This window comes from Condylura cristata, unplaced genomic scaffold (genome assembly GCF_000260355.1).
Source record: "Condylura cristata isolate star-nosed mole 26May11 unplaced genomic scaffold, ConCri1.0 scaffold00025, whole genome shotgun sequence".
NCBI lineage: Eukaryota > Metazoa > Chordata > Mammalia > Eulipotyphla > Talpidae > Condylura > Condylura cristata.
This window is the reverse complement of record NW_004567126.1, coordinates 26,673,044-26,685,864: the sequence shown is the minus strand read 5'-3', so window position 1 is coordinate 26,685,864 and position 12,821 is coordinate 26,673,044. Positions and strand designations below refer to the sequence as shown.

The following is a 12,821-nucleotide window of genomic DNA, read 5'->3' as shown; positions in this document are numbered from 1 at the left end:
GGAAGTGGCTTTAGCTTCTCAGTGCAGTGCTTTAACCCGTTGTGCCACCAGGGAGGGCCCTGGATTGTATTTTTGTAGTTTTCTACAATATTGGTAAAATAATTTCAACAATATTCCAACTGAGCCTTATTTGCCCTGTTGGGTTTTGTGGTTCTTGGATTTTGTTTGGGAAAATTGAGGTAGGAGAATGTAGTTCCACTAGGGGGCAGCACAGGCCAGTCTTTTATCTTGTGCTCAATCATTGGCAGCAGTTTAGATCAATAACAAATATGAAAATGGAAAGTAGTTAAAATTTCTAATGTGATAACTTGTGAAGAGTTCATGGTTGATTTGTGGAAAATATTGTTGCTTTATGCAACAGACTATGAAGAAGATAATTTAACTGTGTCTTTAATTGGGTTGTAAATTGAAATAGACGATTCCTATGAACATTAATTTACTGAAGCTTACTGTGTATACCATAGATATATGACAGGAACAATATTTGCTAGTGAAAATTGTGTTATTTCTTTAGCTTAGCGTGCAGAAGACTTGATCTTCAGTCCACCTTCTGAGGTTGAGGCTGGGGCTTACTTATATGACCTTCCCTACATAGAGACCATATGCCTTTGTTGGACAGAACTTAAAGCTTTAATAAAAGAGCAAAACTAATCCTCAATTTTGCATCAAGAAGCATTGAGGAGCCAGGGCAGAGGCTGGCTAGTATGGATGAGAGATAAATAGGGAGCTGCTGTTTCTGACACATTTCTCCGGCATTTTTCTCAGGCATTTCCCCTAGCTCTCCTATTGTCTGTGCTCCACACAGCAGGCAGAAAGATCCTTTTAAAACACAAGTCAGATCCTATTACTCCTCTGATGGCTTCCTGCTTCAGAGTGAAGCCAGTGACCTGTTGGGCGTCTACTCTACCGCTCAAAACCGCTGTCATAGCCCTCTTTTATATTCTCCCTCCCTTGTTCCTTGTGCTCTACTTGGTCTGTTTTTCTCCTGTATGCCAGGCACCGTAGGGCCTTCACATTACCTGCTGCTAATGCTGAAATGCTTTTTCCTCAAGTATCAACATGGTTATTTTTCTTAACCTCCCCCATCCACACCTCTTTACCTTCCTCCCATTTTCTATTTTCCCATAGCGCTTAACACCTTTAAATACATAAGAGCTGTACTTAGAATGGTTCTTATTCTGCTTGCTGAAATGTAAGTTCCATAAAGCCAAACCTAATTGATATACCAAGTACTCAGACCAGGGCTGGCATGTGATCGGCATTCGAGATCTCATTGATACTCACCGAGACTGATGAATCACAAATCCTACATCTACTGTTATGCAATGAATTACTGTTTGACCTAGTGGCTTAAAGTTCGAACCATTTATCACACATTGCTGTGGGCCTGAAGACGCCCTCTTGTCTGTAGTAAGCTCTCATTTGTTTCATGTTGTGCAAGAGCAACCAGGTGGACTCTGGTTCCTATGGCCTCATGCATGGTTGCTCCTGCATAGCTAACTTATGTTCTCTAGGGCGGCAGGGACTCTTGGAGCTGGGTGCCACAGGTACTGTTACAGGGTAGCAAATCTGTTCCAGGACAGGGGGAGAAGGACACCCCTGAAGCCCTAAAACCTGCCTGCTCTAAGTGGGTTCTGCCATCCGCTGCAACAAGACAAAACATATAAAACTTTAATGAAAAGGGACTTTAATACAGTAATACAGCGTGTGACCCATGATTTCTACATTTCTTTACCTCTTGACTATATTTGGACTGTGATGACTATTAGTCATAGGTAATTTTTTTTTTGCATTTAGATTGTTTAATTGATAAATAAGAAAGCAGTATATAGTAATAAAGTTGCTCTTTATCTATTGTTATAAAGCCAGTGAATGGTAGAGTCGGGGTGTGAAATCAGTTCTTTTTGACTCCAGATCCAGTGTTGCACTAGAAGTTGTGTCAACAATACTTCATCTGCCTTCATTCACTTACCAAGTGCTTAGGTAGAAATGTATGTTAGTTATGAAAGGTAAATTAACAATGCCCTCAAATTTGACAGTCAAGAAAATACACTAATATTGGTAGCACTAAGATAGTGTTAAATAAAGTAAGTGAATCAAAAGATTTAGATTTAGAGAGCAGATTTCTTACTTGTTTTTTGTGGTAAGGGTTTGTTTTTTTTTTTAACCACTTGTTTTTATTACAAAAATAATGCTCATTCATTATGTAAATTTTAAAAAATGACTACCCAAATCCTACCACTTAGAGAATTTATTATGTATGTTTGCTACACTTGATCTTAGCCAAAAGGCTGAGAAGCGATCTTATGCATGTTTGCATATATAATTGTTTAAATTCCAAAAAAATGAAATAATTCTAAATGGAATTATTTTATCTATTATAAGATGACTTGTAACATGGCATACCAGACTGGGAGAACTGAGGGTGGCAGGTACCTATAAACGCTTCCACCTCAGGCTCTAGGAGTCCTTGGGGGATGAATGCACTAGTGTCTAGGTGTAACTGGGTGGTCCCTAGGAGAAGGGAAGTTCCAGGTTCCCTGCCCCACCCAGAAGGAGGGTGGAACTGAGCAGAGAAAAAGGAGAGAGAAGAAGAGAAGGAAGGCAGATGGAGAAGGAGACCTAAGGAAGCCACATGGAGCAGCAAACATGTGATGAAGAAACCGGGCTTGTTTCCTGACCCTGGACTGGTTAAGGCAGATGTGGGTGAGATACCTGTAGGGAGGTGACTATGGCAGTGTTTATATTGATTTTGATTTTGCTCTTTTCCTCTCAGATTTGTCTGGCCATTTCTGACCCTTTTCCATGGGTCCCGGCCAGAAGGTGCTTTAGTCTTGTGGCAGGCTTTCAGGCCTTGCTTTGGGCCAATCCCTTTTGGGTTGACTTTTGCCCACGAGGGGATGGTTAACTTCAGGTGTTTGATTTAGAAGTTACATTCTTTGTGTTCCATATTGTATATTCACTGTATTAAAGTCACTTTTCATTAAAGCTTTATATGTTTTGTCTTGTTGCGGCGGATGGCAGAACCCACTTAGAGCAGGCAGGTTTTGGGGCTTCAGGGGTGCCTCTCTCTGAATTGAGGTGCCCTATAACATAGGGACTAAAGACTCAGTTAGATGGGGACTTGAGTTAGGGAATCTGAATTTGAATAGTCAAGGATTAATGGTTCTTGGGTGGATGGCAAACTGCCAAATGACTGGGCATTCCACCCCCACCCCTCCCCTTTCTCAACCATGTTTTGAAAGTTCAAGGATATTTTAATGAAATAATTACCTGTGGGATTCCAGCACCAGTGATGTGGAGCTCCTGCTTTCCTGGGGAATATTGGTGAGCTGGAGGGTATAGAGGTGAGCTTACTGGTAACAGTAATAGCTTGAAAAAAAAAATTCCTGAATTGGAAGTTTGAAGTCTGATACATAACAATTAGTTGTGTTTTTTTTTTTAAGGCCAACACCTTGGCCTTTCAGAAACTTCACTTTTTATTTGCTTCCTTGTTTTTAAGGTTGGCTAGTTAATGTAAAATGAAGCTCTTTATAAATTTTTAAGAGATATATAATGTAATGTGTTTATACTGATAGTGAAGATGAGATTTTTGTTGTGTTTCAGTTGCAGGGCTTTTTATATGGTGTCTAGAATGTCTCTTAAAATAATTTGTTTAAATATATGGAGCTTTAAGATACAGGTCTTATAAAGAACACCTATTTCTCTTTATACATATACTTAGCTTTGGACCTTGAATATTGCTTTTGAAATCTAAAAACTAACGCATAGACTATCCTTGTAGGCATTAAAAAGAAGTGAAATGTGTGTATGTTTTCTTTTTAGATGAAAAGCTTACTGGAAATTTTTGGGTGTTAGTATGTGGGAAATAATTTTTGCTTCACATTATTTCTGGGAAAAAGATATGTCTGATGTAAAGTAGGTAGAGTGGCCAGTGAGGTTTTTTAATAAATGCTTACTTTAAGAGATTTAACTTTGGACTGTCTTTGTTCATTTTTCTCTGGGAATCTCTAAATTCCACTGCTGCATTCTGTCATAACCTGTGTAGCCTTACATTTATATTCTGTTAGCTATAATTTTTTTTTTTTTTTGGGTGGGGGGTGGTTTCAATTGACCCTGCATGACTTTTGTCATCACCTATTGGTCCCAGTGCTCACTGAATGGCACACGAGACGTACACATACTGTCCACATGTCTGTCTGAAACTCAGATCCTTCAGAGGATGCGTTTTAAAATAGCCTCAAGAGCGTTCTGACCCCTGTGTCACAATGGGGCCGAGTTTATTTCATCTTTCTAGCTCTGAGTTTGGAAATAGAATCTTAAAAGTATTAGTTATTTTTCAGCTACTGATTTCTTCTTCCTAATTGTCCTTTTTTGGGTCACTTGAAATAGGCCTTTTTACTTCTGAAGATAACTGACTTTATTTAAGTCTGGCGGTCTTGGGTGCTCTTTGACTCTTTGAAAAGTGTGCTGCCTTGCGGTCAGTGCTCACTGGTCTCTGTCCCCAGTGCATGTCACTCTGATGTGTTCTCTGCTCAAGGTGTCACCTAATGGTTTCACATTGATGACTTCGGTCTTCACAGAAGGTTTAGTCCAACACTGCTTAGAGATTACTTTAAATTCTTATTTCTTCTTGATAAATGAAGATGAACCTTTGGGAGTTTTGTTAAAATACAGCAAGAAAGGTATTGTTTTTCAGTTATGAAACTAGTATTTAGAAAAGTAGCAAATGTCTGTTCAGCTTTACTCTTTTCTACTGTTTAACACACCTGCCTTTAGAAAACCTAGAGAGAGAGAAAATAAATATGTGACGAGAACACTACCCCTTTTATCCTGGGAAACTTGGTTTTCCCTTAATATTTAACTTATTCCTTTGTATTTTAGGTCTTAGCTCTTAAGTGTCATTTTCTTGAATCCTGACTTACATTATTAGAGCTCTCTATATGTTCTTTTATCTCCTTGGGTAGTGCTGGTTTCAGCATCTGTCCTAAGAGTGAGTCGGCTCTGACAGACAGAAGCACGTGTGCTTTATCACTCGGTTTCAGTGCCTGGCAACTGGTGATCCTTCATATTCTCTTACATTTATTTGAAGAGCTCTTTTAACACCTAACAATATTTTTGTAATACTTTTCTATGGGTCTATGTACACGGAGAGACACACACACTTGTGTAAAGGCACTACATTAGAATTTTATGTTACGTGTAGGAATGGAGATTTGATGTTAACAAGTTAGGTAGAAAATGTCCTTCTGTTTTCAGAGTTCACTACAGTAAGTCAGCAAAGGTAGTCTTTCCTTCCAGTATTTAGTGATTTAATTCTGCCTGCAGAAGTTGTACTGAATCTCTCTGTCATAGCATCCTCAGTCCTCCTGGCAGATCTGCCCAGTGATCCTTCCTGCTGTTTCCTTATGTGTGCTGACTTCTTTGGAGTTACTCCTCTTGTGTTTGTGCTCTCAAGTTTGCCTTGCATTTTTTGGTTTCCATTCTTTTAGTCATGCATCCTTTACCCCTCAGGAGCACTTAGCTTTTTCCTTTCTAACCATTTTCAAGGCTCACATCAAATTCCACCTGCTATGACCCTTTCTTTCTCTCTGGCTGGTACCCTTTGCTGTCTCTCACCTCTTGGTCCAGTATTTATTGCTGTGGTTGTTGGCCTTTGGCAGGTACTGATTTACCATTTGGGGCTGTTCTCTTGAATCATGCATTTGTCTTACCTAGTTAGCTGGATTGTTAGGTCACTCAAGATGGGGCATGAATCATGTACATCCTGTGTCTTCCCAATCTAGGCATGGCACAGAATGTCTCAGTAAGTAGTATATTTGGTTAAGCATAGAAATTTTGTTTCTCATATTTAATAGCACTGAATTGAGCTATTTTTAGAGCACTTTTCTCTATATTCCTTAAAAAAATTTCCACAACTAGCCAGTTCTGTTCTCTTACTGTTCACCAATAATGGCTGACCCTGAGGTGTTGGGGATGTCTGTACCAGGTAGCACAAGAAGCCTGATTTTGGGTGTGTGGCTGTTCTCTTAGGTACAAACTTCTAATGAGGTAGTGTGGCGTAAAAGTCTATTAGGTGAGAGAAGGGGAGAGAAGTGCATGCATTGGGAGCAAGCTTTTCACCAGAGTGGAGATTCATTTCTTATAACTGAATGACTTGTTTTCCTTCATGTATTGGGCCCATGTTTATTAAATGACTGATGTTATTATAAAACCTCAGTGGCTTGAATATGAAACTCTACAATAGGTATAAAGCTGTTCAAGAGATTATTTTGTTAGGCTCTAGCTCTTCTACTATGGTTTAGCCTACAAGTTACTAGGAATTAATATTAGTGATAAAAATTTCATGTAAAGTGTTCAGAATCCTAGTTTTTAGCCATAGAAGCAAAAAATGCTACTAATATTTACTTGATAGGTGAGCTTGTTTCTGTGTTACCTGTTATCAAATTGAAAATGTAAACTGCAGAAGGGGTTGCTGAGGTTTTTGTTTGTTTGTTTAGGTACAAAGAGGGTGGTGAAGCTTTATTAATTTTGCTTCCCTCAGAAGAAAAAGGGATGGTACAGCAGCTTCTTCAGAAGAAAGTACCTGTGAAGGAAATCAAGTAAGAACTACTTGGTATTGGCTTTCTTAGTAAAGTGAGGGTATCATCATTAAAAAAAAATTTAATTTTCTGATTTTTATCTTGTCCAATCAAGATTGCATTGGTTTATAATACTGCTTCAGGCTCAGGTGCACAGCTTTTGACTTTGGCATTTGGATGTATTGCAGTATGACCACTGCCACAGTGCAGCTTCTGTCCGTTGCTATGTAGTTGACGGTTGTTAGCCCTTTGCCCACCATCTATTTGCCTTGCTGCTTTGGTTATCCCTGATTATTGTAAGCCTAAGCATTTTTTTTTTTTAATTATTTTTTGTCTTCGTCCACAAGTAAATTATGTCGAACAGTATTTATCTTTCTTCACCAGACTCAGTTTACTTAGTTTAATCCTCTCAGATTCCACCCATACTGTCAGGAAGATATTTTCAAGTGAGTGTTTGTATTCTTCAGCTAGATCCCAGAAATGGAATAGCTGGACCATGTGGTATTTCTACATTTTTTTGAGAAACGGCCATCCTGTTTTCCATAGTGGTCGCAACAATTTACAATCTTACCAGCAGTGTACGAGGAGGCACCACATCCTCACCAACACTTGTTTTTTGTAGTCTTTTTTAGAAAATAGCCAACTCACAGATATGAGATGATGTCTCATTGTTTTGATTTGCATTTCCCAGATGATAAGTGATGGTGAGCATCTTATGTGTCTGTTGGCCATCTTTATGTCTAGATATATTGTCTAGATACTGAGTTTTTGCTTTAGTTTTTGCTTTTGAATTATGAAATCTCTATTTAGATTCTCTGCCTATTTTTTAATTAGGTTGTGATTTTTTTTTTTAAGTTGCATAGCCATGCAACTTATTTAAGCCATGACATTATAATGCTTATTTATGTACTTCTAAATCCCTGTTTCTCTGATCTATTTCGCTGTGTGGTTTGTTAATTTTTTAAAGCTTTTCCAGAAGACATGTAGTGGAGAAAGTAAGATGAAACAAGAACTTGTTAAGAAAGGATTAAACCTCTTGGATGAAATTATTTGTACGGTTGTCTGTCCACTTGATAATTATGCTTTCCTGTCATTGAGAATATTTAGGTTGAGTCTTAGCAGAATTGATGAGGGTCTCTCTTGTATTGGGATGCTCGAAACACCTTGACTTGATTTTTCTGAAGATCATTGGGAGGAAGGGGTAGGGGTTTAGATGAAAAAGAATGGCCATGAATTGACTGTTGGTGAGGTTGACTGAAAGTTGACTACCTTAGTATTTTAAAGTTTTCTGTAGCTGAAAAACAAAAACAAATATCCTATCCATCACCATCTACCATATATCACTACCCTAGCTTTGCAGAAACAAAGGGTTGAATCTGGAATCAGGGGAACAAATGGGATTTCTTTTGTGAAACCGGGAGCCCTATAAGAATTTCATTCTTGCATACAGCCTACCTGGGCAGAGTTATGTAGCAATTCTGTTCTATTATGTCTATTCTTTTAGATAAAGAAAACAGTATTTATATCCCTTGGCTATTTGTTATTTGAATTTTTTTTAATATTTAACTGCAAATGAAAATACCTATAAAAATGACATTAAATTTCATTATGATCCATCTCCCGTGAGCGCTACTTTATACATTTTTAGACTTAGGCAGAAACCAATGCTAATTGTCATGTTAACCTAAATATCTTTCACTCACTCAGCATGCAGTGTTTAGAGAAAATGTCTGCTCTTTCATTTCTTTCCCTGCATTATTCATATGCAAGAGTCAAATTTATGTCTTGTGTGATTTCAGTCTAATTTGGCTCATAGATGAGAAATGATGTTATAGATTTAAAAATAACACTGAGAAAACAGGAAAATGCTGTGTACTATTTTCAGTGTCTGAAACTGAGATGTCTTACTTTTAACCTTTATCTTCTTGTTATAAAGAATTAATCCAGAAAAACTTATAGACATCCAGAAAAAATTGGAATCATTTTTAGCTCAAGATCAAGATTTAAAAGAACGAGCTCAAAGGGTAAGTCATTTTTTTTCAATTGGATGCCTTTATTGAAATGCAGCATATAGTACAGTTAAATTTTATCATTGTCTGCTACTTCTCAGTACCATGGTTGTGCTTCAAATATTGAAGTAGTATAATTTTCAGGTAAGTTTATTTTACTTAACATTTAAAATTATATGTTTTATAGTATACATGACATATATTACTGGAAACATCTGTCATCCATAATGTTAGACATATGGAAAACTAAATATTGAGTGCACCGTGATCTGTTTTCTACTATACCTGATAAAGTTAACGACCTTTGATTGTTTCAATAAAGTCTGTTAACTATTTTACTTGTAGAACTTCTTTTAGATTAAATTTCTAGAAAGCATAGACCCTTCTGTAAATTGTCTTTAGGGATGAGATTTTGAGCTATATGATGTAATGTTTCCAAATAGCTTTCCTGCACTTAGAAATTCTCTTGATTAGCAAATACACAAAGGTGTTACTTTTGGGTAAACTTTTCTTTAGATTTTTTTTTTTTTTTTGGAGGAGGAAGATGTGGAATTTTTTTGGATTGCGTTTAGAGCTATCTTAGCTTTTGACTGGACAGATATTTGGGTCCCTACTAAGATCCAAAATACTTTATTTTCATTACTTTTATTTATATTGTGGTAAAAAAGTAAAAAATAAATCTGTCTACATTGTGTCTCCCATAGACATCAGCAGTGACTTAGAGGGGGTCTCAGAGGACAGATTGAATTTCCATTGAAGGAAGGAAAAGGAAGAATGAGTTAGTGAGAGGGCTTCCAGAGTAAACAGAAGTGTCTGAGCAGAAAAAGTCAATATCTAGGCAGTTATGTTGTGCTTTTGAAGTGGATATCCTCAGCCTTTAGGATGAAAGCTAAAATTTGAGTGCTTACTCTGCGTACTTGGCTTTTAGCCCATGACTTTAGTCCATGACAGTCTGAGTTGTTATTTAATCTTCTGCAACTCATGAGGTAGGTGATTATTACTTTGTATGATAGAAGAGTATGTAGTACTTCAAGAAAATTTAAAGTTTTCCAGGGACACATGACCATTAAGTGGCACTTGAGATTCAAATCCAGATCTAATTTTTTTTTTTCAGAACTGTCATATGTTACATCAGGAGAAATTATATTTAAAATAGAAGATGACTAATTAGTGAGCTATTAAAATTGCAAAATTGTACTTATATAAGCTCACTTCACCTGAAATCTAATGAAAAGGAACTTTAAACAAATTGGTAATTTTTTTCTTTTTGAATTTTTCAAGCATGTATTTGGGCATGCAAGCATTTGCATGTGTGTTGTGGCTAGCAGACATACTTCAAGCTAGGAGTTTTATCTCAGAAGTTTTGGAAATAGTATGTACATTTAAAAATCGACTTGATTCTTATGTCATGACTTAACTGGATAGCTGGGAGGTCATGAGATCATTAATCAGGAAATATGAAATATTGGAAGAATGTTATGCTGGCCTGTGAATACAACAAATGAATTTCCCAGACAAAGATTATAGGACAGCACATTGAAATAAATGATGTAATTTATTGGGTGTCACGCATGGTTTAGCAGAATGGCTAACTGTGTTGCCAGCAGCAGCAAGCTATCTAGTTTCATAAAAGTAATTTTCAAGTTTTTGATTATAATCTGGATAGAACAAAATGATAAGCAACTGGGATGATTTCTTGTGTACAATTGAAGGGGGAAAATTATTTTTGAGATGGAGTCATGCATGGTTTTTGATACCTCTGGAGATGTGGAGTGGTATGAAGAAAGCATTAGTGTAAAGTTAGAGAAAGTGTGTGAAGTTTAGGAACTATGGAAAATGGGCATTAAATATACAAAGTATAGTAAACATTCACTTCTATGTGTTTCATCATTTTTGTTGTCTGATTATTTTACAAACTGACTGAGAATTAGGACCCTGTTTAAATTTTGGTTTGTATAGTTGGCATAAAGGTAGGTGGTGGTGGTTTGTTTTTCTAAAAAACAAACAGAACGACTATATTAAAAGTTGATGACAATTAGTTGAAATGATGATGATGATGAATTACTTTAGATTATAATAGAAAAGGAAAGCTCTAAGTGTAATCTTTTCTTGTCATGATTTTAAATTAAGGTTCACTTAATTAAATATGGTAAGATTTTATTATTGGAAAAATTATCATTTGGCTACTAAAAATAATTTTTAACCTCTAGTATTTACTGGCATTCACTGTATTCTAGAAGATATGCTAGGTAGTCTACATGTGTTTTATTTTACTTTAGTTTATTCTTATTTAACACTTAATAGAAATTCTTACACTCTCTCTTTACTAGCTAGAGAAACAAGTAACTTGCTCAGCTTGTAAGATACAGACTGACCTTATCTGCATTATTCTAAACCCTGTGTTTTCCCATTTACTTATTTATGCTTACAGAACTGGGGTACAGGTATGATGGGTGAAAGGACTCACCAGAGACAAGAGTGGAGAGCAGAACAGGCAGATGGATGAAGCACACTGCTGAGGGGAGCAGTGGGCAGGTCAGAAGAGGTCAGCCATACCATGTGGGTCAGCTCCCTGGCTGAGGATCCAACTCTTGCTGCAGTGGCTTTGGAGGGAGAGCTTCATAATGCAGTGTTTTAATCCATTGCACCACCAGGGAGAGCCCTAGAATAGCTTTAAAAAAAAAAAAAGATTTATTCATTTATTTATGCATACAGAACTAGGGTGCAGGCCAGAAGTGCAGGGGCAGTGAGAGGATTCACCAGAGACAGTGTGGAGCAGAATAGGCAGATCAGTGAAGTACACTGTAGAGGGGAGTAGCAGGTGGGTTAGGAGAAGACTGCCATGCCATGTGGATCACCTCTAGGGTGGGGATTGAACTCATGCTGAAGTGGCTTTAGCTTCTTAGTGTTGCACTTTAACCCACTACACCACCAGGGAGGGCCCCTAGAATAGCTTTTTTTTTTTATTTTAAAGATTTATTTCTTCATATAGAATTGGGGTACAGGCCAGAGATGCAGAGGGTAAGAGGATTCACCAGAGACAGAGCGGGGAGCAGAACAGGCAGATCAACGAAGTACACTGCTGAGGGGAGCGGCAGGCGGGTCAGGAGAGGTCTGCCTCGCCATGTGGATCTCCTCCAGGGCAGGCAGGGATCGAACTCATGCGGAAGTAGCTTTAAAGCTTCTCAGTGCTGTGCTTAACCCGCTGCACCACCAGGGAGGGCCTAGAATAGCTTTTTTAAGGAGGTGATACTCTATGCTGAATTGCAAACCAAATTTAAAGTTTTTGAATATTGTAATTCTAAAAATGTGGTTTTTTGGTTTGTTTTTGTTTTGGTGGGGGTTGGAATAAAGAGTTGCTCAACTAGCCTGAGGTTTTTCACTATTTTGATTAACTTTCTCTCTGTTTACTTTCCATTTCTGACTACCTATGTCAAACATATAAACCTCTTATTTTTACAGTGCTTTGTTTCATATATACGTTCTGTGTACCTGATGAAGGATAAGGAAGTATTTAATGTGAGCAAGTTATCTATGCCTGAATATGCTCTGTAAGTATTGATATTGTGTTTGTATTTGTGTAATTTTGAATCCTCAGAGGGAATTTATCAAATCTAGGTCTGTGAGAGCCCTAGTTTAAGCCATTCTTTCTTTCTTTAACAGAATTTGCTAGACATGCAGATAAAATGATTTTATAAAGTAGTTGAGTGTGTTTAGTTTTGGTTGTCAGGAAGAAGTTTCATGCACAAATTCCTTAGTTTCACTCACAATAGTTGGCCTTAAAGGAAATGGACAACAGTTGATAAGCATTCTTTGAAATCTTTTAAGTAGTCTGTATTCCTCTTGCTCTCTGAAATGTTGGCCATAAATAAGACCACAGATAAGTCTTTTTATACTTTGGATGCTAGTTTCTTTCTCTTGTCAGGTCTTTCCTTACTTTAGATTGGTTCCCATAACTTTTACTGCCTTTATGTTCTGTGTGTCTTCTTGGTGTTTTGTTTTGTTTTGCAGGTAGTCAGTTATCAAGACAAAGTGTCCCTGCTTTGTAGCTAGGTTACTATTACATGAAAAATGAGCTCTTGGTCTTGTGTTTAGTAATTTTAGGATTTTTTTTTTAAAGATTTATTTATTTGTGCATACAGAACTAGGGTACAGGTCAGAGGTTCAGGGGCAGCGAGAGGCTTCACCAGAGACAGAGTGGGGAGCAGAACAGGCAGATCGACGAAGTACA

General features: G+C 37.3%; 1 protein-coding gene across 1 annotated transcript in view; it reads left to right on the top strand.

Moving 5' to 3' along the window:
• DDX10 (DEAD (Asp-Glu-Ala-Asp) box polypeptide 10) overlaps positions 1-12,821 on the top strand; it is a 200,785-nt gene that overhangs the window by 27,219 nt on the left and 160,745 nt on the right. The window contains exons 10-12 of the mRNA XM_004689285.2: positions 6,501-6,602; positions 8,518-8,605; positions 12,053-12,141. Of these exons, the coding sequence (XP_004689342.1) occupies positions 6,501-6,602; positions 8,518-8,605; positions 12,053-12,141 (279 nt within the window). The remainder of the gene's footprint in view (positions 1-6,500; positions 6,603-8,517; positions 8,606-12,052; positions 12,142-12,821) is intronic.